At 45.7% G+C, this 27346-nt stretch overlaps 1 protein-coding gene across 1 annotated transcript in view; it reads right to left on the bottom strand.

Moving 5' to 3' along the window:
* Nucleotides 1-25835, bottom strand: part of TSPAN7 (tetraspanin 7) — an 85770-nt gene extending 59935 nt beyond the window's left edge. The window contains exon 1 of the mRNA XM_021552961.4: nt 25737-25835. Within this exon, the coding sequence (XP_021408636.1) occupies nt 25737-25817 (81 nt within the window). The 5' untranslated portion in view covers nt 25818-25835. The remainder of the gene's footprint in view (nt 1-25736) is intronic.
* Between the last annotated feature and the right edge of the window lie 1511 nt (nt 25836-27346).

The following is a 27346-nucleotide window of genomic DNA, read 5'->3' as shown; positions in this document are numbered from 1 at the left end:
ATTCACCCACAGAAAATCAGCCTTCCCCTGCACAGAATCCCAGCTGGCTCACTCTGGGCATCGTGGGCAGAGAAGGAATTGCAACCCAGCTCCTGCAGGAGGTCTTTGCTGCACACTTGGTTTAGTGACTCTGCAAGGCAGAGTGGCTTCCCCAGTCCAGGTCTGAACACACAAGACCTCACCTGGCCAGAGAGCTGCCCCTGCACAAGCACAGGACACCCATGGAAGGTAAAGACTCCACAGGACACAAAATAAATAGTCAGAGAGGTACATTTGCAATGCCTGGCAAAGAGTTTCACTCCTAACTCCCATTAGACTAATGGGCATAGGAACAAGGAAGTATTCTTTATGCTGCCCAAATCTGGAAAGTTCTGCCCAGAAGGTCCATCTGTGGCAATTTTAAATCATTTCAGCTGTAAAAGCAAAGATGGGAAAGTAAGGGGGAAATAGCAGAAAAAGAAAAGAGAGAAAGAGCCTTTGAATTTTGCCTATTAATAATGTTAAAAAGTCCAAATAGCTTCATTTCAGACCCAAGACCTAATTTACTGTGTGGTAATAGCACTGTCACTGTACTTATCACAAAGAGCCATTTTGTCCCAGTGAAATGTGCCCTTGGAGGCATAACTGAAAAGCCTGCAGGACAGGAGGCTCACTTTCTTGTCTGGGAGAAACTTTCAGCTTGTGAGCCTTTGTCTGAGGCAGCTAAGCACAAACACAGCAAAATGATGTGCCCTCCTTGGCTGGTGCTCTTGCAGGGGCTGTAAATCAGCAGTGCACATGCTTAACCAACACCTCACCTAATGCCAGAGGGGCAAACAGGCAGGATTTTGCTTTTGCAGGAGGCCACGAGCTGCTGAGAGCAGCAAAGCAGGAGCATTCTGGCAGTGGTGATGGCATCTCTGTGCCATCTGTGATGGCCACTGGAAGGGGAGGCTCTCCTCAGCATCCTTCTGCAAAAGCCTCAGAAGCAAAAATCCTCCTTTCTGGTCTGCTGCACCAGCAAGGAGCAACTCTGAGCCAGAGATCCCTCCCAGAACCACCCCAGAGCTGGGAGAGCTCAGCTCCAAACAGACATCCCCCTAAAGAGATTTAAAACCAGACATTTGTCCAGGCGAGAGGTGGCATGACAGATGCTTCATGGATTTTCTCATTGCTCCGAGTTACATTTTTGAGCCTCACATAAGCTTTCCCTGCTGGGATCTCCACTGCAAACTTGGCTGTGAAGAGGCTGCAGCTGCGTGGGACTGCACTGATGCCTGGCAAAACCCCCAACTCCAGGGCAAGGATGCAAAAACCAGAAGGAAATGTAGACACTGCACTACAGGCACTTGTGATGTGCCATTTCTCTGCTTCACACTGCAGCAGCTGGGCTCTCTGGTGCTCCCAAAGACCCACCCAACCCTGCCAACACTCTCCTCTTCTGCTTGTCCACTTGTACCACCCAACAGTGTTTCTGCAGTGCACGAGCAGCTGTTCCCAGAAGAAAACCCAAGTCAATTTTGACATGTCTCCCACAAAAGAGGTAATTTTAACCACACTGGGTACACTACAAGCAACATTTATATTTGCACAGGTTTAAATGAGCAGAGTGCAGTTTTCAGTACATGCAGATCAAGCTGCGGTAAAAATTTAAGCTTGTGACACTTGTAGGAAGGAAAGCTGGACTGATAAGTGGTGACTCAGACAAGCTGGCACTGAGGAGCAGGATGACAGAACGTTTAATTAACAAATTAACTTTCTACTCTCTTAAATAATCATCACAGTCTTGCAAACATCCAAGAATACAGCATTCAATTTCTACCTACAAGGCTGCCCCTGACATTTTTCCAAGCCTTACTTCCCAGTTTCCATTAAAAACAAGTTTACCTACTGCATCACCAGACATTCTGCTGACAGCAACATTCTGCTCTGAGCACCTCTTTGTAGCTGCAGGACGTATTAGCCAATTCCTCTGAGTCACTTCTAGCAGAGTCTCACTCTATCAGCAGCATGGATTGTGTGAGTGTCTGTTTGCTTGGCTGCCCTCCAACCACACCAGCTTTTCTGACTAAATCCCCTGCTCTCTCTCTGAGCAAACAGGAGTCAGGAGGCTTGCAGAAAGTCCTCTTCCTATTGGGAGGGGGGCTCAACAAAAAAATTCCTGGAGACCTTTTTCTGAGCTGACTTAGAAGGAGAGGAAAATGGACAGCTAGAACCATGTATGTCACCATAAGAGTCTTAAAACTTTTGTCCCTTCATGAAAATCTCAACCTTCCAAATTTGGGTGGCGTGTGGAGTTACCCAGAGCTGATACTGATTGTTGTAGCACACTTTCATAAAACACACAACTAAAGGAAGTGGCTAAAGCTACAAAAAGGCATTTTTATGTGCCAATCTGATCCCCTAAAACACTGGATTAAAAATATTCCCAATTTGGACACCTGTTCTCCTTTTTGGTCACTGTCTTTTCCCCACTCCTGCACACAGCCCTTGCTTCCCCTGCTGGAAAAAAAATTTACATTAGCAAATGTAAAGGGCTTTTGGAAGAGATTTGGCTCCTGTTTCCCAAGATAAGCCATTGGCAAGGTCAGGCAGGTCCAAGCACCCATTTTTCTCTTTGAGCATCTGCCCTCATATCAGTCAGTCCTCAAACACAACAGCCCAACTTTCTCTAGCAGCCACCATTTGGGTAAAATAATGAGTGTCAGTGTTTAACAACCAGATGGGAGCATCAGCTCCAGACACCATTCAGACAGGACCTCTGGGCTTGGACCCTTCTGCAACCCTTGCAGAAACAAGTCAGAAGAGATGCTTTCCCTCCTTCCTGGGACAGGGAACAAGAAGCAGAGATCTCCAGAGATTTAAAGAGCAAACAGCAGACAATTCAAGTACCTCGGGGAGCCCTGCTGTAATGGGGAAAAGCCTTGGCCAGGAAAAGCAACCTCAGAAAGAGTAACTTCCCAGCAGGCAGTGCTAATTCCAGAAGTCCTGATGGACACACAGTGGGTATTGCTGGCTGGGGTCTGTGTACAAATCATGAATGGGACAGGACTGCTGAGGAACACATCTCGAGCTATTTTATTTACCAGCATGAGTCTCATTACATGGTTATGACAATGGGAAGGTGCCAGCAGCTCACATTCCCAGCAGCAGACCAAGGACTTAATGCCACAACTTACTTTAAAAGCTTTTTGACCAGTCACACAAAGCAAAAGCATTGACATATTGACAGTAGTTCTATCCAACCACTGTAAGCACATGTACCTTCTGTTAAAACAACGTTTGCTTATTTACAATACAATACCTGCTTGTAAGCCTTAAGATACAAAGCACAGAGCTCTATTATTAAGATAAGAACTTGTATCTTGCTAGGTATATTTTTCTTTAGCTTAGGGAGTTCTGGGTGTCAATACACAGACTATTGTTCTATTTGTTTTTACTTTCTACTTATTATATAACTTTCCTGTTGACAAATCTTATGGCTACTGCTTAGCTCTAATCATAGTTCTGTTGTCTCTGAGGCTTGCTTTTTGCAGCTTTCCCAAAACCCTCTGATTTTAAGCATTCCCACAATCCCCCCTCTCGCTTCAACTAAAAAGAAACTTTTGTCACCACGTCGTTTATTAACTACTTTGCGCTTTATAGTTTTAGCAGAATATATTTATTACTTGCTTAAAGCATCTTTTTTGCTCACATTAAGCATTGCTATATTACAACACAGCAGCAGGGAATATGGGAAGCAATCCTGTTTTCCCCAGGGCGCTCTTTCCATCCTCCGCGTCTCGGCGTTACCATCATTAGGGAAACCCGGGCTGTTCTCTGTCCCTCTCGGGGAGGAAGATCCCGTATTAGGGAGATTAAGGTCGGGCTGGGAGCGTGTGACAGGATCAATCATCTGCTGCGGTGACAGGGACACGGCACCCGTGTCCCAAATCCTGCCCTGGCCCCGCAGCGCAGCACGGCCCGGCCACCCCGGGGGCTGCTGCCAGGGTGGACCCCAACCCTGTGAACAATGATGAAGAATGATGAAGAATCCCTGTCTGTCCTCAGCCCTGTCCCTGCAAGACACAGTATTTTGGTCAAAATATTCCAGCGTTGCTTTGGTATCCCCTCCATCCCCCCGGCGCCCTGTGATGTGTCCTCCTGTACCTTCTAAACAGCTTGTGAGCCAAGATCCTTTAAAAAATGTTAAAGAAATGACACCGGAAAAGTAATGAATAAATCCAGTGAAGTGTGTCTGGGGCAGGGGGGAATCTTTATTTTCTGAGAACAGCAGCTGTTATTTGGGTCCTAAAGGAACAAGCAACCATTCTTCACATTCTGGGAAAACAGAATTGCAACTTTTAGATACTACCATTCACCTCATGAAACTAAAGGAAATTTAATTTCATGCTGAATAAGGTAGCTAAACACAGACCATATTTTGAAGCACAGCAGCACCCACAGAAGAAACCCCAAACACAACCCCCCCCAAACTGAAGACTTATTTCTTGTCCAGAATATCACTTTACTGCTAACTCAGGGCAGAAACATCAAGCTATTCTTAACCAGCCTGGTCATAGTCATTTTCTTCAACAGCAAAGCAGAATTTAAGTTTCTGGATGCTCAGCAACTGCAGCTCACTGCATTTTTAGTATTTTGCAAGCAAAGCCACAGGATTCCCCTTGCACAGTGTCCTGACAAGAGGCCTGACAGTGCAAGAGCTGCCTGACATGCAAACCAGGCATGCTGTAGGCAGCCAATAGAGTACCCAGGTATCCACAGTGTGACTCCCCTCTATGCCTGTGGTTGTTTTATTTCTTTGATAACTGATGGTCCCCACCCTACTTAGATTTACCTCTTCATCATCCCTTCCTCCACTGCATCCACTCACAGGGGAGACCCCAGCCTGCAGCTCTTGTGCACTCAGGGGATGCAGCAATGATTTTTAGCAACCATTCTCTCTCCTACTCTTGTTTCATGGGTGAGCAGCAGCTTTGAATGCCTGTCTTCCCTTCAGACACTTAACTGCTTGATGTATTGAGAAACTACCTCTTAAAATTATTACACAGCTCTGTATCACTAGATGTCCATCTCCCAGCACCAAAACCTGTCATGTACAATCAAGACAAAGGAATCTTTATTTGTGGCATCACCAGGAAAGAAATAAGAACCCTATAAATTAGGAAAACTACTCATATTGCAGTGAGTTCAGAATTTCAGAATGGTTGATACTTTTTGTCTCATCCTTTCTTCTTTAGAGATAATCCCACTTTTTCCAGACCTGCCTGCTACTGATTTTCCACCAGTACCTCAAGTGAGGAAATCACTCTGTTCTTTCTCAAAATCCCAGCTTTATTACAGGTTCTGTAACTAACAGCACGAAAAAAAGAAAATAACCCTCAGTGTGGTTTTGAAATCGATGCAAATGCAGTTAATATTTACATAAGAAAACGTCATTAAGTAAATATGCCTAGAAATCCAACCTGTTGTGTTTCTCCTTTTCCAATCCCCCTCCCTACCGCCCATCTAAGCTAGCAAAGCCAGCTAGAATGATCAGAATGATGGTGCACAACAGTTGGTGTTTGGTGCACAAAACAGCCCCTCCACTCCCAAAGCACTCCCATTGCTGAGGGCTGGGATAATATCCTGGGTATGCCAGGTATCTGCTTAGCTCCAATCTCAAGGTCAAATTTTCTTTTAAGATCCACTTCCTGCAGGAAACGATGAGTTCGCTCGACCAAAGGTAACTCGAAATCCAATCATCTCCACTACACAGAGAAATCCAGGGGTGTCAAGTGAGAAAAAGGAATGGAGCCCCCTTGGAGAGAATCACAGCGACCGCTGAAATATTAATGAAGCTCTTTATTTGAGAGAGTCTAAAAAGGACTTTGAATAATGCATTGCAAGCAACGGTACATCAGCACTGGCTTTTTTATCCGAGAGGCAGCTGGCATTTTAAAAATAGACAACTTTCAACTTGATGGGGGTAGCTCACCAGCAGAGGAAATTATCCAGAAATGCACCATCGTTTAAGAGAACAAAGCAGACAAACAAGCAGAGCACAAAAAAAGTTCATTAGTACAAATACTCTGAAGCAGTCCTTTTCTTTCAGAACAGACTTGCCCACCATAAGCTCAACTTCACTATTGTTGGGTGTCTCAACATATTCTGTCCCTTAATGTCAGCAGAAAAGTCTCTTTAAGCTACTCCACAACATGCATGGTCTGGCAAAGATCTAATGATTTGCACTTGCAAACAAAAGAGATGCTCTATCCCACCCAGGCATGAATTTCTGAAACTTACATTTAAAAATAGGATCATTAGTGATACTGGCTTTTTAATTCAATAGAAGAAAAGGAAGTGGGAGAAAATGGAATTTTGATAGGATGGAAAGTAAGACCCTTGACACTTGTTCTCCTGCACATCTGGCTGGATATGTGGAACCCCTTGGCTTTAGGATTGCACTGAAAGCCCCAGCCCCACTGCACAACCACCTTCAGCACATGGAACACGTGGGGTGCAGTGAGTGAAGTGCTTGGCTCATTAGGGGGGGTCAGTTTTCACACTCATTAACAACAACGTGACTGATGACAAAGATGGTGCTGTAGCTGGCTTTGTGACAAATCCCCCAGAAGGTGATGTTAAGTACTTCCAGCCAGAGATGTTTCCAAAGTACCCTTGATATGCACTCCTTTCTCCTGCACAAAAAGCTTTAAAATACAGCCACACAGGTGTATCCAAAGATGTGGGGCTGGGTTCAAGGCACACGTAGTGACAACGTTCATGGCCAATGCCATTAGCACCATTGATTTGTTGGTGAAAACTCTGTGAATCTTGATGCCACCAAGAGGGACAACATGACAAAGCTGTTTGGGAAAGGGATTGATAAGAGTTTTACATCCACACAACTGGAAATTTACCTCCCTGCCCTCTGTGCCATGCTGCCTCCCCTCCCACCAGCCCCTCAATTCTGCTGCAGAGACTAACTTGCAGATAAAAGGGTTTTATGCTATGATGGCAAGCAGAAAAGAAGCACAGGGATGCCTCCCCCTACCCATTTCCTGGGGTTCTTCTATCCCAACACAACCCCTGAGATGCACGGATCTCACAAGCTATCCTGCTCCCCCACCATTTCCCCCTTTGCCTCCCCCCACCAAAGAGGGGGGTCTGTGAGGCAGCAGCTCCTCACCCTGAGGCCAAAGGGGGAACACAGAGGGGCATGAATAGGCTCCACAGTGAAGCACCAAGCCCAGTGGTACAGAAGTGAAATGTCCCAGAAAGCAATGAACAGCGCCATAAAACAGAATGCCCTGCCAGCCTCATCTCCCCTTTCACCTTCCTGATTTATTCTGCCTAGCCACTTATTGTACTGGCCAACAACTGACTGGCTGGTTGCCTCAGTTACCTGCTTCCCTTTGCCCTTCTCCATTAGCTTCTGCCTTCCTTCTCCATACACCCCCCTTCTCTCTTTCTGTGAGCCCACCCTTTCTGCTTTGGCACCTTTGCAGGCATTTCCCACAGCTCCAAACAGGCAGCCATCAGCACCAACACCCACACTCACTCCTGGCAGGTGAAGCTGCCTGAAGGAAGAAAAGCCCAAAGCAAAGACAGGAGGAATTCCTACCCCAAAGGCATTACAGGCTATTACGGCCTTAGAGAAACTCTGGAAATGGCATTAGGGGTTGAGGGGCAGGATCTCCAATGATCCCACCCTGCTCTGGGGGTAGGCAAGGGGCTGCTGCCCCAGCAGAGCCAGCAGCACCCTGAGGCCAGCAGCACCCACTGCCTGCAGCTGGAGGGTGGCACAGCAGCACACGAGGCATCCATGGGCTCCACTTGCTTTCAAAATCAGCTTTGCCTTGCCTGGGCACAGGGGGTGGCACCTGGACACCACTAAGAGCACAGTGTGTGTGAGAACCCCGGCCTTATTCTGGGGTCCCATGTGGTGGTGAAATTCCTCCTCCAACCTGTGCTTCCAAAGAAAAACTCCACAGGCTCTTGCTGTTCGGTCTCAAGGCAGTTTATTGTGAGTTATCTAAAAGATTTTCTTCTCAGGCTGTGGCTGCTTGGTCAGTGGCCCAGGCAGAGGTACACACACACCCCGACATCCTCCCTGTTGTCTTCTTCTTCTCTCCCCCTGCCCAGGGCTGCTGCTATCTTTTATATGATATATTACGTATTACATGTTTACAGTTATTCCCCAATACCTACTACCTATATTACAAGATGCTTTTCTACTCTAAACCAATCTGTGAGTGCCAACATCACCAAGAACATGGAGGCAAGGAAAAGGAAAGAGGAAGAACAGGATCAGCCCACTTTCCTCCATCTTAGAACTTCTGACCCCCATGTACAAAGTAAAAACCCCCCTGTACATGTGCTAAAACCTCCCTGTACAATACTAAAAAAAATTTCCCCTCTACTTTGTAACTACTTTTACTATATTATCTAACCCTTTGTGACTGCTTGTTCTACCTCCGAAGTTGGTAACTCATTCCATGGCTCAAACTCAAAGTCACAGCTGTTTCCAGCTGTCTGCCAGGGTCTAAAATGCTTCTGACCAAGGCCTGGAACCTCCAAAATCGTCTGAGAGACATTTTGAGTTCCAACAAGTGTGAGCCACAGCACAGGCAGCCTGCCACACCAGCACCCCTGGGGAACACCTGGGTGGTGCTGCCAATAATCACACAGCGAGGGAGAGCTCATCTCTGCACAGGAGACCGTGCTGTCCGAGGGCTCAGCTGTGAATGAGATGACAGGAGAGGCACCAGCAAGCACGGAGATGTCAGGGCTGCAGCCCAATTTGCACTCCTGACATTTCTCTGTCTGCTGGTGCCACTCCCCCCCTGCATCAGCACACAATGCACCAAGGTGTATGCTTCTGCACCACACTCCACACTTTTATTTTCCATTTTTTCACCTCTCCTCACTCCTTCCCCACCCTTTTTTAAATGCAATGCAGCCTTTTTTCCCCTTTTCTTTTCCTTCTTTTTTTTTTTCCCCTGAACACTGCTGAATGTAGGGAAAAGCCAAACCAACACACCTGAAGGGCACAGCAGGAGGGTGTGCAGGGTGTGTGATGCTGCTCATGGTGCAGGTTCTGATGAGGGCAGGGCAGTCTGCCACACTCAGCACTCACAGTAAATAACTGCAGCCTCATTGGGAGGGCATTACAAATCCCAGATGCAGCTGGCACAGGATGGATTTAGTGTGGTTGTGCTACTCAGCTCTGGTGTAAACTCTCCATGCCACTGCACTGCAGCTGCCCCCTTCTCTTGTTTTAGCAGTTCCCAAGAGGCAGATCCCTCCCAAAATGCTGAACAAGGACAAAAGCACGGGGAAAACAGCCTGCAAGTGAGGGCTTGGATCCCCACTGTACCACAGCCTAAAAGTCCCAGCATCTGGACTTCTGACAAGCTGGGCAAAGCTTCAAATAGAGGGAGCCCTCAAAGGGGAAGGCAAGTTTTTCTGAACCAACTCAAAAACAGGTGGTAAACCTTTAAAATGCGGGGAGGGGAGGGGGGAATAACAAAAAGAGAGTGAGAGATGATTTCATCAGTTTTTAAAAAAAGGAAAAGGGGAAGTGCAAGAGCTCATGGTATTTAGGATGAGGTATTCCCTGTGGAGCAGGTCATAAAATCGGAGAGAACCTGCTGGTTAGCCAGAGAGAAGTATTAAAAATGGGATAACTGTTTCTGCTAGAAGCATCAGAAGCAGAGTGAACTCTGAACTTTGGGATTACATCCAGGATGTTCAACATTATTCCTGATTTTAGCATTTAGGTTAGGTATATACACAAATATCATTTTATCATGAAGTGTTTCAGGACAAATTATCCTTTTGTCTTCTACTCCTAAAGCTGGGAGCCTCAAAAGTGCAACCCAGGTGTGCTGTAGGAGCACTGGCAGGTATGTCAGGAGCAAAGACATACAAGACTTCAGTAGTGTGATATTTGTGAGCAACTATGTCCCTTCATAAAGAGAGTTTCAAAACAAACAATGCTAGTTTTTCTTCATTCAAATACCTACATCATCAGATTAAGTTACCTAAATTCTTCCAACTTTTCTATATGAATTATGTTCCACATATTGTTTGCTGTAACAGATCAAGAAGAAATTTTATATATAGCAGCCTGTGTATAAGCAGCAGTCAAACTAGTCTATGGAATAACAGGGGAAGGAACTTCCTCACCATCCAGCTCCTGATCTCCCCAATGGAAAGAGCAGGCTCCTCCTGCTCTAGGGAGACCAGACCTGGACCAAAGCCATTCATTAGTGGCTTTCCACCCCCTCCTCTCTCATCAAGCCACTAACAAATTAATGAGCTATTTCTTAAGAGCAGAGCTTAAGGGAGCGAAGTGCAAGGGAGAGTTATCATTAAATACTTTGATATCTTCAGCAGCTTATGCACAAAAGCAGGTGCTCCCTCCTTTGCTGTTCTCCAGAAGGAATGCCCTGGGACTCCACTCCAGAGGGAACAGGAGAACCAGGGAATACCCAGATGCCACCTCCATCAAGGGTAAATGCACTTGACCATTCAGCACAGCCATATATTCCATGTCTCCTGGAGAAAGTGAGGATAAACTTATCTTCCCTTGAATGACCAGCAGTGTGTTTCTAGTCCTGTCTCCACACACAAGGCTGTTGGTGAAAAAGCCTTTAAGTGAATGCAGAATCTGGCTTTACCCTAAACCCAAGCAAGTTTGTGTACATGGGCCAGGGCAAGAGAAGGAATTGTCACCACCTGACTTGGGTTCCTCTTCTCTCCCAGGGTGTTTTAGAGGCATTCCTCAAGGATTTTTTCCTGATACATTGCCAACATTTTCTGCTTATGCTCAAAAATCAAGACAGCAGGGAACCACAGTCAACAGAGTGATGTAGCACTAGGAAAGTGCAAAGTTCATGAGGCAAGTTGTGAGACAAATCCTGCCAGGCCAGGCTGACAGGAAGGGTCTTCCCCTTGCTCAGCTGCCCAAGGATAAGGGCATATCCTAACAGGATTGCCTTATGTTATCTTCCACATCATTCTCAGGGCAATTATAAAGTGTTTTATCTACTACAGGTTATTATTATGCTGGTGAATATAGAAGTCAGAGGGTGGTGAGTCACTGGAAGAGTTTTCCCAGGAAACTGTGGCTGCTCCAGTCCTGGAAGAGTTCAAGGCCAGGCTGGGTGGAGTTTTGAGCAACCTGGTCTAGCAGGTGGCATCCCTGCCCTTGGCAGGGAGTTGGAAGCAGAGGATCTTTCAGGTTCCTTCCAACCCAAACCATTCTGTGGTTCTATGACTGCATCATCCCAGGACTGACACAAGATCTAGTTGTCTTATACAAAGCAAGGACTGCTAAGCCTCTGCCCATGCAGGGGAAGGAAAAGAATTTAAATGGCAGAACCAAATGAAATGTTATCTTCTAAACTGAAAGCTTATAGGACAGCAACAACAACAAAAGCAAAAAAACCCCAAAAACCCCATGAAGTAATGAGTTTCCCATGACTGTCTGATAGTGAATTTTGCAGTAAGAAGTTTCTCACATTTTTATTCATGTTGTCTCTTAGTGTCAAGAGAAGACAGGTACCAATATATACTCTAAGAGCCCTCTGAAAGGCCTGGTGTGCCAAATCTTAATCACGTGGCCATGCCTAAGATCTCTTGGCCTTTTCCTGCTGGCACCTGGACAAACATCCAATGTAATACAGCACACAAAGCAAAAGTGGCTGTGGCTAAGCCTTGGCTACCTCAGTTGAATCAAAGTTTGGACTCCACAGGCTGTGTTTAAGATCACAGCTTTCTTCATTCATGCTTTTTCCCTGCCCCCTTGGAGATGTGCCCACTGCTACAGATGAAAGCCAGGTTGAAGCATAGGGGATGCTGCCAGCCCAGCATTAGGAAGAACCCAGAACCTGAGCTCTGCAAGGCAGCCACTTTCTGACACATCCCCCTCTCCTCTTTGGCCCTTTGCCTAGCATGGTACTCAAGTATTTTAATGCCAGAGCAAGCTAGAGGGGGAAATACTGGTCAAACCACCTGTGATTAATTTTGGTTTTCTTCCTGCAGTTTTGTATTGGTTACTCCATTTTCAGGCCATCCTGTGGTACAGCACACATGGAAGCAAGATTAAATCATGGACCTGGCTGCTCTCTTCCATGTATTTTCTCTCACACATTATATTTGATTACAGGATAAGCAAAAAGAAAAAAAAAAAAACAACAACAAAAAACAAGCCAGAAAACTAGCAAGCACAGCGATTTTATCCAAGAAGAATTTCAATATTATTGATCTAGCCCAACATGAACTTGATTTTCACATATGCCAAGACTTCAAATAGAAGTCAAAAATCAGATCTCTGCAATTCCAGTGCCAGCTGTGCTCCCTCCTGGGAAGCATTCATGATGCAATCCAAAACACATATGTAGATAACACTGGCTCCTACCCCTGTGATCCCTCCTGTCCTTGCTAGCATGGGCCATCTGTTACTGCTTAGCAGGCAGCCCCACCAGACACTTGATTGGTACGACTTGCATGGAAAGTATGAAATAAACTGCCAGGAGAAATGGCATTAAGAAGTCTTTCCCAAGCAATTTACCATTTGAAAAGTGTAATTTAAACTGCACCACATAAGGTGATAAAAGAAAACAAAGCACAAACTGAACCACAGAGCAATCTCTGTCCCTACATGATACCCACTCAGGGGGAAGGAGAAGTGGGAAACAGAAATCATGCTGTGGCTAACCTGAAAATTCTCTCTGCCTAAAAGCAGCATGGTCCAGGAATGCCAGAGAAATTAATTACCTTCTGCTGAGTCCCTGCTGAGCCCTTTGCCCTCTTGTTCACCCAGCCATAGGAGAGGGTAGAACCAGTGACTGCTTTAATCCATTCTGCTCTGCTCTCAGCCTGACCAGCTGGGCCATAGCCATTACAAGGGATTTTAGATAGATCTGCACAGGGCTATCAGGAGAAAACCAACCTGTCATTCACCCACTCAGAGTCAAGATGCACACTAGGATGAATGATCACATCTTTCCATGAGCTGTCACCGCCTACACCCACCAAACACCGAAATACACCTTAATCCAGGCTAGTGAAAAGCCTTAATTTAACTCTGGCACAAAACCAAGAGCAGCCAGCATTCATTTCTTCCAGAAAGGTCTCACTGGGCTGTGGGAGAAAGCTCATGCTACAGAATAGGCTCTCAGCATGAACAAACTTCCTTCTACTTGAAGAAATCCTCGAATTAAAAGTTTCCTTCAAGCAGTAAGTTATCTGATACCCTTTTCCTTATACCATTTTCTAGCCTTAGATGACAGCTTGGGAAGCCCCACTGTCCTTCCCAGCACAGCTTCTGCCCCTGTAGGTGCTGGTGCTCTCTCCCTGTGCTAAAGCAGAGTCCTGAGAGCTGCATGCCCACACAGAGTGTCCTTTTTAGCTGCCTCATTACAAATTATCAAACAAAACTGCTAAGAACTCTTTGCAGCAGCCATAATATCCACTGCATGAGTAAACTAGAGAGAGACCCTTCTTGAGATAAGAAGTCAGCCCAGTTCTTAGAAGCACTTGACAATCCCACTCACAAGACCTGGCAGAATTCACAAATGACAAAATTCTGCATACTGGTCTTTAACCAGAACTCCACCTTAGCAAAATCTTCCTCTGTGTCTCCATGTTCACAGCAGAGTAAAAGCAAACAAACCACCTTGTTCTGGAGGTCACCACTTAAACCTGATGCTGCTTGCCACACTTGGAGCATGCCATGGAGAAAACAGATCGCTGGCACTCAGCACAAAGAGGATGAGGACATTCTTAAGCAGGTACACCAAGTCTCCTCTCCATGGGAAAGTGTGTCAACATGCTTGTGCCCCAGTCAAATGATTTTCCACACTGAAGGTGGATATCCATCCATCCACAGAAATGTGCAGCTCTTTCCTTGAAGAAAAACTATCTCCCCTATGCCCTACATGACAGGAATTTTTTTCCCCCACAAAAGGGCTTGTCTAATCTGTGAAATCAGGAAATTTGCATGGATCATTCCCAGCTGTGGAAGCCCATTCACCTTGGGGCTTGCTCTCATGCACCAGCAGCTCCACTCCCTCTCTCAAGACACTGGGCAGCCTGAAAGGTTTTTTCAGAGCATTGTCTGTGCAGCTTCAGAATAAAGAAGCATCATGGTGTATCAATTCCATAGCTCAGATACAGCCAGCTGCTCCATCATAATCTATCTTCACAAGCAGTATTCATTAGACTTCTCAGAAGCATTCCCATACTCTCTACAAGCAACATCAGGTAACCCTAATTATTATTTCAGCTTTCTACTCCTGCAACTGAAGTAAGATGTCAAAGTGAATGCTACAACATAATAATTATTACAGTTAGGGACTTAAAATAACTAACTCACAGCTGTGCCACATCCTAGACATATTGCCTGACTTGCACCAAAGGCTCTGTCTTATCAAATGGACATGCCAACTACTATTTTTTCAAGTATTACCACTGGTAAATAAATCCAAAGGTTTAGTGCCGCTATAAGTAATTACACAATGCTTCTTAAGAATAGAGAAAATATAAGCTATCAATGTTGTAAAAACTCCCATCTTATCAACTACAGGGTGCAGCCAGGGTCCAGTTTTTTCTGAATTTAATCTAAATAACATGCACTCTGCCATGGCCTCTGGTGCCAGCCAAAATACTCAGCATTTATTCATCCACCTGCTGACTCATGTGGTCTCACTCTACTCCATCTCATCAACACAGAGGTAAGTCTTTTGCTCTTGTATTCTTTTAGTTTAGGCTTTGTTTTCATAGAAGCTGCAAAATTTTAAACACCATTTTGCCTTTTTAGGGTCCGTCTAAACTTCAGTAGGACCACCAGACCAGAGGCTCACACACTCTCTTGTAAAATGATGCTGTGCTGCAAAATCATAGGGTAACCAAAGCAAGTCTAGAGACCAGAGGCAGAATTTAACTTAATAGAGGAAGGGGAATAAAGTTTATCCTGTTGAGATATCCAGCACACAAATGAGTGATAAACCCTCCCAAGCACATGTCTATGGGAATTCTGTGGAACACAAGCCAGAGTAACTCTCTGCTTCACTGAACATGAATATTAAGCACAGGTGAGTTTCAAAGACCATTGCCTGACTGCATAAGACAGTTTGGTCATGTTTGCTTCCCACTGAATTTAAGCAGAGCAAGATGATATTGTAAGACATTTTACACCTTTCATATGCACCAAGCTGAGTCCACCCACACGTGCCCATCAACCAGAGATGATGTAATTCTTCTTGAAATGTCTTTTTATTTCATATTCTTTTGCTTACCAGCATTGCAGTAACATATGATGTAGAGCAAATATGTTTCCAAGGGGAAAATTTTAGTGCCACACACACTTGGGCTTGGTTAACAACTGATAAGCTGGTTACTGGTATTAGAAGAAAAACTGGTTAATTATCTACTCTTCACTGATGAAGAGTATTCTTCATCAGTGAAGCCCTTATTCTTATATCATTAATAATTTGGTTGATTGCCTACGATCTAAGGCTTACCATGAAATTCTTCTCTATATCCTTCAGATTTAGAGGTCTACAATCTTAAATATTTTTCATATTCAATAGTGCTGGAAAAAAATAGGAATAAGTTTTGGTCTGACACCTGTTATGACCCTGGAAATCAAGTGAAATTAAGAGAAGAAATCAACTAAGTGGTTGTGGTTCAGTTATATTCTTTATCATTTGCGGATTGCATTGCTCTAAGAAACAACCAAGCTCCTTGCTTTAATACTGGCTACTCTTCATGGCACAGGGATTAATCCTGTCTGGTCCCCCAGCAATTTGAGGTCAGTGAGCAGGAGGGAAGGGAGCACATTAAATCTGATACTTCTGTTAAAAAATAGCAATGGTGCAGCATGCTCAGCTTTCTGTACAACAGGGACCAAGTTTGTTTTGTGCTAAAGAGTATTACATGTACATCATACCAACTTACAGAAACTGAGGCAACTCTTCCATATCATTCTGATCAATTCCACGAGCTGAAAATTCTCTCTACCACAGACATACCTATTTTGAGTACAACCATCTTGTCACAAAGCAACTAGCTGTTGCTTACAAAACACAAAATCTTGGGAGTGGGAGGTTTTATTTTTGTTGCTGGATGAAATACTGTTTATTACCAGCTGGCTGGTCCAGCACATCTCGGCAGTTTGTCATTTCACTGGTGAGTACAGAGGGAGAGCCCAGCCCACACCTGCCTGGAGTGCTCTTGTGCTGGCAGGAGGCTGCTGGCTGTCCCCTGGCTGTGGCAGGGACCACCTTGGATGGGACAAGGACCAGTGACCCCATCTTGCACGTATCTCTGGTGAGAATGCCAGCAAACACAGCTGAGGGTGGGTGAAGTCAGTGCTGGGCAGGGCACAGAGGGCACTGAGCTGCCCTTTCCATGCTGGAAGGGATGGAAAAGTGAAAGCATCACGCTGAAGTTGGAGACCAATAGGGAAAGGTTTAAAAAAGTGTTTTTTTTCCATAAGGAACTATTTATCTACAAGGCCATGGGCAAAGCTAGCAGTTGCCCCATCCTGCCAGCAGGAGTTGTGCACAAGTGCTCTGTAAGCTGCACAGACATCCTGCACATACTCAGTAATTGCAGCAAGGTCACACTGCCTCCTAGAAAGGCTGTTATGTGTCCCCAGTCCTACTTGCCATGACAGAAATAAACCTGTAAGGTTGTCTCTGTGCACTACATTTTTTTGATTTTTAAGTGGTCTGACCTTCCGTTGGAAAATCCTGATAAAATTCCTTTGCATCAGCTCCCATTTTGTGAGAACAGGAAGCAAGGAATATACCCAGGGTTGGCTTGTGTGTGCCAGGAAAGAATAGGGAAACATTCCTTCAAGTCAGTTCTCCAACATCTTGAGGTTCTTGTTCTTTCTTCAGGAGGTTTTAGATCACACTTGCATAGAAAAAAAAAAACCAAAACCAACCAAACCAAACAAAACAAACAAACAAACAAAAAACAAAAAACAAACAAAAAAAAAACCCTGAAGACTGCAGGTGATGCACAGATGGCCTATAGGTTATTCAGGGACAAGACAGATCAATTTAAGCCTCTAGATTATTTGAACCCACACAATTTAACTCAGCAGTTTTGCTGAAGTATACTGGAAAGAGGAATTCACTTCCTGGTAACATTCAAGCTGACCTCAATATTTATAAGCAACTGCACACTGGATCAGCTTTAACTGACTTAAAGAATCAGCTATGAAAAAAGGAGCTCTAGCATAGCATCAACGACCTGAAAACAGAGGAAATTTGAAAAAATAAAAATCTCAAAACCATGCAATAATATCAGTTGCTGGTTTCCTCTAAGACATTATTTTTCAGGTAAATTGAATCATACTCTATCTGCAATCAGTGCATGCCACAGAGAAATAAATGCTACATCCAGCACAGGGCAGCTGCACCAGTGAAAATGAACCCAGCCATGAGATGCAGCCATCAGGGAGAGCTTCAAGGTACTGAGGGTAACCTATCTGTATTTGTTTCCCTTCTTTGTTTTCAAAGGGAAACAGACATGCACTTAATTACGTGCCCATTCCAAGCCTAATTAGGGCCAGTTAGATGTTAAGTACTATTGAAGTGAAACAGGAGGATTGAGTTTCTATCTGTTCTTCTGTTAATGCATACCTGGACAGTGTCTCCTCCTCTATCTTAACCTATTCTCCCCAAAATGAAAGGCACAACTTGTGTGACACATTTCTGGTGTGCTGACTGTCTCTCAATGCAGGGGAGGCCACAGCAAGTTGTAATAAAAATTATTTGGCCAGGAGACTATTAGAGAAGACAACATCCATGGCAGGAAATCTGCAGCAATCCTCCATCTCAAATAGCTTTTGGAATTGACTTGGATGTGTTCCATAATCTGTCTACAATGTCCTCCACCTTTTCTTTGGTTGAGGTCACAGCAGAGTATCTCAACAGTCCAAGCAAGCTGCACCTTTGTATTATCTTTTTATCCAAGCATGGATTTAGAATTTCCCAAGACTACCTCCATCAAAAACATCAGGTTTTGGTATAGTTCCCATTTACTTTCAGAAACATACAAAATGAGCAATTTTTCATATTCTTTTGCCAAAAATTGCTAAAAGGAGTTCTCCAAACACTTCAAAGTTGCTTCCAGATGGAGGCCAGCCCATGAGAAACTCCGTCCAAATGACAAATGTTTTTAAAACTCATCAAATGACTAAATCAGCATGGCCTAGCTGCATCTTCAGTTGCAGGAGATGCACTCAGGTCCTTACAGCAAGAGTCTCCTGTGTGCTGAGTTGCAGATGTGCTTTGCTGGTGGCATTCAGTGCAATTTGCTGTTCCTGTGCACTGCATTCTCTGCAGCAGTGCCTGTAATCCGGTCAGGAAAAAGATCCTGGGGAACTTGTCAGCTTCCCTGGGAGCTTCAATCCTGTGGCAGCAGCAGGTCTGAGCTGATCATTTCTGTTCAGAGGCATTAAGGCACTGAGTGGTTATGTGGGTCAGGCAGCAGAGGCTGCCTTCTCTTCCCTATTTAAGGGAAATTTAAGTGCTCCTCTTCCTATGATATTTACAGGGTTTCATTCTCTTTTCTCCTCTCTGACTTCTCTTCAGAACTTTACAAGCATGCCAACCTTTTTACTAGGTGTGCTCCCAAGATCCAGAGGCTTCTGCAGATTAAGTCCATCACGTCATTATTCACCCCATCACAGTCCCCTAGCAATTAAACTCTTAAAAAAGACCCGTTCTGAATATAACAACAACAACAAAAAAAAATTTCAGTTTGATCCATCCAAAACCACATTCAGCCCAAACCAAACCCAACCTTTTCTCAAAGCTCCCAATAATAAATAATGGCTAGACAAAATTTCAACCTCTGGTCAGCCCACACTGTTGGTGAATGTGGTGAATCCTGCCTGGCTTCTGGGAGATGGTCACTGCCAACATCACACAGTGACCAGCCAGAAATAGAGAGCAAGAAACAGAGAGGGAAGGGGGGCTGCTTCCTTCTCATAAAGATTTTAGTACTGTCCCCAGAAACATAGAGATGAAAAAAGCACAACTGGACGACAACTTGCAAAACACTACTTGGAAATTACAGCAAAATTAGTATTAACAATATTAACTTCCACTCTTTGATTACAGTAGCTCCTAAAAATCCTGTGTCCTCCTCCCAGAGCTCAAAGAACCAGCTCAGCTATGAAGTAATGATAATCCAGTAAGACACAAGTGTGCCATGCTTCAGAGTCCCTTTAGTGCAAGGAAAATTCAAATGCTTCCCTCTCCTAACCCAGAACTGTTATAGAGACAGAACATTTCAACCATCTGCCCATCTCCCTGAGAGAGCTAGGATGGAAAGAAGCCTCCTCTGCCTGTGTGAAGGTATTAAAACCTCATTAATAGAAATGAGCCTAAAGAAATAGCATCATGCAAATAAAAATGGCCATACAGTATCTGTCATCTGCTCCCCACAGTCACTTCTGGAATCCTGCATTTTATTCTAAAGATTCAGTCGCTGGGATTTGCAAGGCACTGAGAACAACAGGGCTGAAAAGTGTAAATTTGGTGTCTGCAGAAGGGACTCAGCAGTACAGCAAAGCTAGCATCTCTGTAACAAGCATCACTGGGCTTAAACATCATGTGAAAGATTTCTGCAAGCTCACATGCACAAAGAGCCTTTCTAGATATTCATCTATTAACTCACTGGCACGTAAATTTGTAGGACAGTTGCAACAACAGAAGAAATAATGATAAAAATCCAGAGATGGAGACAACTAATGGTACCAGGTAACCTAATTTCCCTCCCTGACAGCACGGGGAATTGATAAATAGTCACAGAATCAGAGATAAAATCAGATTATTGCATCCATTTTAAATTCCCTTGGTTTACCTATGATAATTGTCTCCATTTCCTTGACAAGCAAGGCTGGAATGAACCAGCATCCAAGGACTCTACTGCTGTTTTCATGGCAAAGTGCTAACAAGGCCTCCCCAGCACCTTTCCTTAGAATTTATATTTACCCTGTTTAGCTCACACAACAGGTTGCTCAGGGCACAAGGGAACACTAAACAGCCAAATGTTTACTACACATGCAGTGCTCCCCCACAGCCTCATGCCTTTCCCTGTGGAAAACAAGGACTCCTGCCACTGCTTGGTTATGAATGCATCCTGTGCCTTCCCAACAGAACTGAAACAACTTCCAAGTCACCCATGATCCCCCTTCACCAGTCCAAACTCACCCATTAGTGTGAAAATGTCACCATCCTCAAACTACAGAACTGTCCTGATGCAAACTCCAAGGTCAAGGAGTTGCACTTGCAAGCACAGCCCCACAAATAATAATTAAAAAAACCCCACCAAAAACATTTAGCCAACAGCAAAGTCAATTATTCCATTAAATGAGGTGTAAAATGCTAATTTGTACCAAAGCCACACAATTTTCAGAACGTGAAAAATCCCAATCAAAACCCCACTAAACTAAGCCAAGCTGGGTACATGTCCCAAGAAGGAACTTAGAAACCTGACTCTGAAGTTATGGTTACAAACACCATCTAGCCCTTTTTTTGTTGTTTTTAAAAATCCAGATATTTATTTAGCCAACAGAATTCACCTTGGGCAGTGCTTACTAGAAAACACCATTATCTCTAATCTTTCATGTATATCATTATGAGAACAGAACAGGAAACAACTGACTTAGGAGGCAACTGCATGAGGTTTGTGCCTGAAAAATGGAGCACCTCAAATCTGTCATGATGGGGGGGATACTGTGCATTTTTGAGAGCTTGTTTTTTTGGGTTTGTTTTTTTTTTTTTTTTTGACATTTCAGGTAACTACATATAAGTAACAACACTTCTTTCTAAAAGTATAGCAATGTTGACTTTGCAATCAAATGGAACCACCAAGAGATTGAGCAATCTAAGCCACATGGGAAAGCTAAAGATTTCCCAAAATATTTCCTCTAAAACCATCTGTTAACATATATTTTAAAAGAATTAAAAGAAAAGAAATACAGGCATTATAAGAGGTATTTAAAAGACCAAAAACATGCAGGAACCAATGCAGAAGCACTGGAAAGAAGATTTGGGGAGAAAACCAGTTATTTCAGCAACACAGCTGGACACTTATAGGGGAGATGACTAATGCCACTAGCAACTCAAAGGGACAGGCAAATTTAATCCCACATTATAATGCAGAGCTCAGATGGCTGCATTTGAGGATGGGTCAGAAGGTGAGCCATAAATCTGTGTTCTGAGCAGGCTGCCACATTCACTCTTTGTCTCAGCCATTTCCTGGAAAACAGGCATTCCCTGCCATTCCAGGCTCTGTGAGCCCCTGCAGTGGCAGGGAAATGCTCCCTCCACCCTCCTGCCACAGCAGGAGCTGCCTGTCCCAACAGCAGAGCCACTCCCAGCACCCACAAGTGACCCCCTTTTGGGGGAATTCTGGGATGATGAAAATTGGGGGGCACTTCAAAGCACTCACCAGGACTTCCCACACCTCCCATGCCAGAGGGGCACTGACCCATCACCCTTCGTGGGGTCATCTCCAGACCCCCTGACCTCCACCAGTGACACCACACTGCCAGAGGAACTGGCTAAAAGAAGAGGAACCGTATGAAAACACACAATTTCAACCTTTTTTTAAAATCACAGCCATGCTGTGGCCTCACAGCCTAGTGACACTGACCTGCCCCACCTCCCTCCTGCCACCTGCTAACTTCCAGGGGGTCCCACCAGGATGCACAGGTCTATTTTCAAAGCAATAAAAACTCAGAAAACCAAACTACCACTAACTGCGAGTAGGTACTTTAGCTCTGATTTTGTCACACAGCCAAAGAGATGCCAAGATGTAAGAACCTAATGTAGGCCCCAAAAACTTTGATCACTTCAGATCAGTGACCCACCTTGGAACATTATCCAAATGGAAACTCTACTTACATGCTTTTATTACATTAACTGACAGCAAGAAAACCCAATTCCAGTAGGACAGCACACACAAAGCACTTGTTTGAGTGCCAAGGGTCTCACAGGGCCTAGGATCAGAAAATAATCACTTTGCTACAGTGCCTATTTGGGGCAACAACAAGCTTTGCATGGAAGACAAAACCCATTTTCCTCAGCCATATAACTTTAAGGACAAGTGCATCCTTCCCAAAACACATTGAAGCAGGCAGTTAATTTGGTAAGAAAATATATTTAGAAAGCTATGGTAAAATATTAATTATACACATGTTTTAAGTCCAAAGGTTACTTAAGTACTAGACAAATACAAGGTACTGAGGGGTGTTTCAAGGTTTCTCTCTCCTATAAAAAATTCACTTAGAATTCTAATCCAAAATTCATCTTCTCTTAAAAACAAGACAAGCTCTAACTTGGATTTCTATGCAAGCAATTTATGATACCCAAAAGGAAAAAATAAAAATAGCTAACAGCCAAGCAGAGCTTTTATCACCTTTTTTTAATCTGCTAGTTCCAAAGTAGATGCATTCAGTATAGAATTCTGATTAGGAAAAAAATGGCTGTTGAATTTTTATTACTACATCCCTTAAGGACCAAAAGCGGTAACCTTAGGCATTTAATGTGTTCTATGAATAACAATACATATGAGCACACAAAAAGCTTTTTATCTGTTTATGGAATTTTTTTACCATGTTGATACATTTACAGAGAGAAGTTGGGAAGTATGGTGAGGGGGAGGAGAGGAAGCTATCAAAACAACAAGTTACATTAAACAAAACCTATTTGGAAAGGAACAAGCTATGCAGTATAAAATTTGAATGAACTGCATCTCCCCATTACGGTCCTACAGCTCCCATGAAATCTGTGCAGCCTCATTTAATGCTTATACTAAAAGCCTTCACCTATACACACCTGTCCCACAGATACAATGCAATTCATATTTAAGCCTGACAAAAAATCACTTGTTGGGGGAATATGCTGCGTACATACAAGACTTTCTTATTTTATAAACAATGTGAAACACACAGAAGTCCTTCATGATGCTTCAGAAGAAGCTCACTGGATGCAAAGAAGCATCTTCTCCTCACTCCCTCACATCTGTAATCACCTGACCCAACAGGCAAAGGGTTGCCACAATTCACCACCCCATCACAGGATGAGACTCTGCCCTGTGTTATATCACAGCTCCATTCCCACAGCTAGAAAAAAAACCCATGAAAACTGCAGCTAAGCAACACAGAGCTCTCTCCTTCAGAAATCAGCTTACAACCTCTCCAAAAAATGTGGGAAAGCCGTCAGAATAAAAATTTACAAACCAGCCATTTGTGGTGCTGGCATGGTTTCCTTCTGGTATTTAGCTCAGTCCAAGAAAAAAAAATTAAATAGTTCCTCCAATAGAATCCTTCCCATATTTTCAGCTCTGAGAATTCACAAGGACTCAAGTTGAGTTACACTGACTCCAGAGCCAGCAGATTCTAAGAGTACAAAAATCAGAAAATAATGGAGGGGGGAGTTGAGGGAAGTCCATACATCCCTCACCTCTCAAACCTGACAAACTTGACTGAAAAAAAGAAAATGAGCATACAGCCAGAGTACACCATGGTTTTGCTCTCCCTATGGCATCCTGCTTCAATTTATTCTAAATGGATTCAGAGCCCAGAAAGAGGACAAAAATGTGTTAGTTTTTGTTCTTCCTTTTAGCACAGAACTGGTAAAGACTTAGAATCTGCTGTCAAATGCTCTGGACCTTTACTGAATCTTTTGTTGTCTTTTCCCACTGAGACCTGCCTATGTCCCTAGGCTGGAGCCTGGAGAAACCAGATGCAACAGCAAGCAGGATTCTTCATTCACCTTTGATCATGGCATCAGGATTTGTCTCCAACCATTGATTTATCCTCCTTTTGCAGGCTCAAGGAAGAGAACAAGCAGAGACTCTGGTGGACGTCAAATGCTAAGTAACTGGAAGAGTGGCCATGCCCTTGGAGAAGATCAGGAGACTCGAGAGCCTGATCCACAGTTCAGAGGAAAAGAATTCAGAGAGGAGCATCCCACCAGCACAGCCGCCTTGCTGGAGCCCAAACCCGAGCTCAGCTGTGTTATTTACCCCACGAGGTCCCAGCTGTCAACCTGGCCTGGCATCCTGACAGCCTACGGCACAAATGCCCTCAGCCAGCTGCTTGGCTCAGTGTACAATTCTCTCTTTTTAAATGAGATTAGCGTCGGTGAAATGTGCTAGCTCAATGGGCATGCCCATCCAATCCTCTCTTTATTTGGGCTACAGCAGATACAATGATCACTTAAAAAAAAAAAGACACAATTTTAAAAGATGCCGTGAATTCGCCTGAGCTCCTGCAGTTGCCCACTCATCACAGAATGAAGAGGGGTTTCTTACAGATCTGCTGGGAAGTGAGGACTGGAAAGGATAAATCTTCAAACTGTGTAAGTCTATAAACTTAGCCACCTACCTCCTTGAAACTAATGTGAAGAATCTACTTGTCAACAAAAAACCCAACAGATTATTCTGGATTCCTATCCATTTCTGTCATCAGATAACCTGCTGCCACCAAAAATATTAAAAAGAATAGGGGGGGAGATATGTTAAATATCGGGGGACGGGTACAAAGGAGCCAGTAACGCCGAGGTACTGCTGTAAGTATGGATAAGCAAAATGTCTTTTGGTTATGCTTAAAAAAAAAACAATGAAATCTTGTGAAGTAAAAGTTGAAACAGCTGAAGTCCTGTGTTCACTTTAAGGATGTCAAACGTTATTGCCATGAATAAGCAAATCTTCGTTCAGAATGCCTTTTTAAGCAGAAAGATGAAGATTGGAGTCAGTGTGTTTCACAGACACTTTCCACAGCGACGGAGCACAGGCAGCTAGGAAGGGACAAACGCGCCTCAGAGCGCCGCGCCGACGCTGTGCGAGCCGCACACAGCGGGGCCATTACCGTGCGCTGTCACCGTGTGCCATTGAAAGCTCTTGAACCTGCCGACCGCCGCCGCGATACGCGGCTCCTGCCGCGGATCTGCTGACTAACAGGCCGGCGGAAAAACCTCCGGCCCCCGGGATCGCCTGAAAAACACGGCCGGGCTGCCCGTCAGGCAATCGCGGCAACTCAATTAATGCATCTGGGTCAGGAGAATGGTTCGCGGGAGCCTGAGCCCGGTTACGAAACGCGGGTACCGCGGCCGGGGCGAGGGCAGCCCCCGCTGCGCGCAGGAACCGGGGGCGCTGCGGCGGCATCGCCCGCGCCCCGCGGAGGGACGCGGGTGCGGGTCCGGCGGCGGGGACACGGTCCGATCGTGGGGACACGGTCCGATCGTGGGGACACGGTCCGGCCGCGGGGACACGGTCCGGCCGCGGGGACACGGTCCGGCCACGGGGACACGGTCCGGCGGCGGGGACACGGTCCGGCCGAGGGGACACGGTCCGGCCGAGGGGACACGGTCCGATCGTGGGGACACGGTCCGGCCGGCCAGAGGGGCGGCGTGGAGCGGCCAGGCTATGGAGGCTTTCGGGGAGACCCCTGCAACTTTCCCCCGCGGGGACGCGCTCGCCGCGAGAGGAGGCGAAACCCATCATTTTTTATAGGCAGAAATGTGTGTGTATATATGTGCGAGCTCATATACATGTGTGCGTGTGCACGCAGATGTGTGTTCCGGCGGACATGCCCCGTCCCCGCTCGCCCAGCGGTGCCGCCCCGGCGGAGCCGCGCTGCGGAGCCCCCCGCGCCCCCCGCCCCGGGCAGGTGGGGGCCGGGGGGTGCCCGGCCGTGCCCAGCGGTCCCCGTGTGCCCGCGCCGCACTCACCCAGAACACGAAGGAGTAGATGATGAGGAGGGTTTTCAGACACGTTATCACGGGTTTGGTCTCCATTCTCCTCGATGCCATAATACTGAGATCCCGGCTGCAGGCTGGGCGCGGGAGGAGGCGGAGGAGGAGGGAGGGAAGGGGGAGGAGAAGGGAGCGGGGGGGCGGAGGGAGGTGAGCTCAGCGCCGGGCTGCCGCGGCCGGGCTCGCCGCGCCTCCTGCTGCCGCCCGGGGACCCCCGGGCAGGGCACGGGGGGCTCGAGCATCGTCTGCCGGGGGGCGGCCGCAGGGGTGACATTTACTGGGAGATCTCGGGCAGCGGGGGAGGCTCGAGGTTTTGAAAGATGAGGTGAAAGACGCCCCCCGGCCACCCCTTTTCTCGGGGAGATGCTCGGAGGCGTTGCTCGGGCTGCTCGGGGGCTTGGGAATGGAGGCGCTGCGTGGTCGGAGCTGCAGAGGGAATTGCTCGTACGGGGGAAAACATCTTTCGGTGTCACGGTTAGAATGTGTGTTCCTGCGCAAGCCGCAAAGGTCTGGAGACCACAGCAAGGGCAAGGAGCGCAGGTTTGACGGTGCTCTGGTTACAGCGAGAGCTCTGCACCGAGGCCATTTGAGGGACCGGGGCTCCTCCAGCCTCTTTTGCAGCTCTAGTGCAGGTGATGTGGAGACTCAGAGCTGTGACTATGAACGGTGCCTTACAAGAGCAGGGCATGAAGCTGGGGTGCTGCTGGAGCCTGGCTCCTAGCCCTGGCTTCATGCCAGCTCGAATCTGAACTCTATGCTAAAACTACTCGGTGCATCGGACCCCAGCTAAACTGATCAGAAACCCCATACTTCTATGTCTTTGAGACCCTCAGCTTCAGCTGGAGCAGAGCTGGCTCAGCTCTGCCTGGAGTGACAACAGAGAGGACACACAGCTCTGGAGGGAGCCTGCCTCTCCTCCTGGTGACCGCAGCCACCAGCCCGCTGGGGAATCCAGCAAGGGATGGACAGCAGGGAAATACATAACCGAGCTAGGCTAGAAATACATAACCGAGATGGAAAGAGCTGATCCTGCAGAGCCCTGGCAGCTGTGTGGGTCTCACCAGCCTCCTCTGGGCAGGAATAAAAAAAGGTTTGTGGGCTGGCTGCCTCCAGGAAAAGCATGGCCAGAATGAGGGCACACATGTGCCTTGGCAGCCCCGGCTGCTCCGCCAAGACCGTGGGCAGACACAGAGGGGATGCCTTCAGTGTTTTTTCCGTGGTTCACATTTTGGAGGTGGTTATGTGTTCAGGGGAGTGGATGCTGGAGCACTGTGTGTCCCTCCTGAGTGGTGTGCCTGGGATCTGAACTATGACTTTAACTGCATTAAAATCAAAACAAAGTCAACACAAAACAGTGAATCTCCTCAAGCTACAAAAGTACTGTAGTTTGTGCAGCTGAGATATATCAAAGTGATGAAACAGCCTTTGCCATCCAAGAGACAGTGTTTGAAAAACAGAGTGAGAAAAAAAAATGGTTCCTGAGCAAGTGCTTTTGTAATATGCAGAAGTTTTGCCATGAAGACTGATGCAGGATTTTGCTGGGTTTAACTTATGACTTTTAGAGTTATTAGCCTACTGTTTCCCAA

The sequence above is a fragment of the Lonchura striata genome, chromosome 1 (genome assembly GCF_050655825.1).
Source record: "Lonchura striata isolate lonStrDom1 chromosome 1, ASM5065582v1, whole genome shotgun sequence".
Taxonomy (NCBI): Eukaryota; Metazoa; Chordata; class Aves; order Passeriformes; family Estrildidae; genus Lonchura; species Lonchura striata.
The sequence above is the reverse complement of the archived record's forward strand: the minus strand, read 5'-3'. Positions and strand labels throughout refer to the sequence as shown.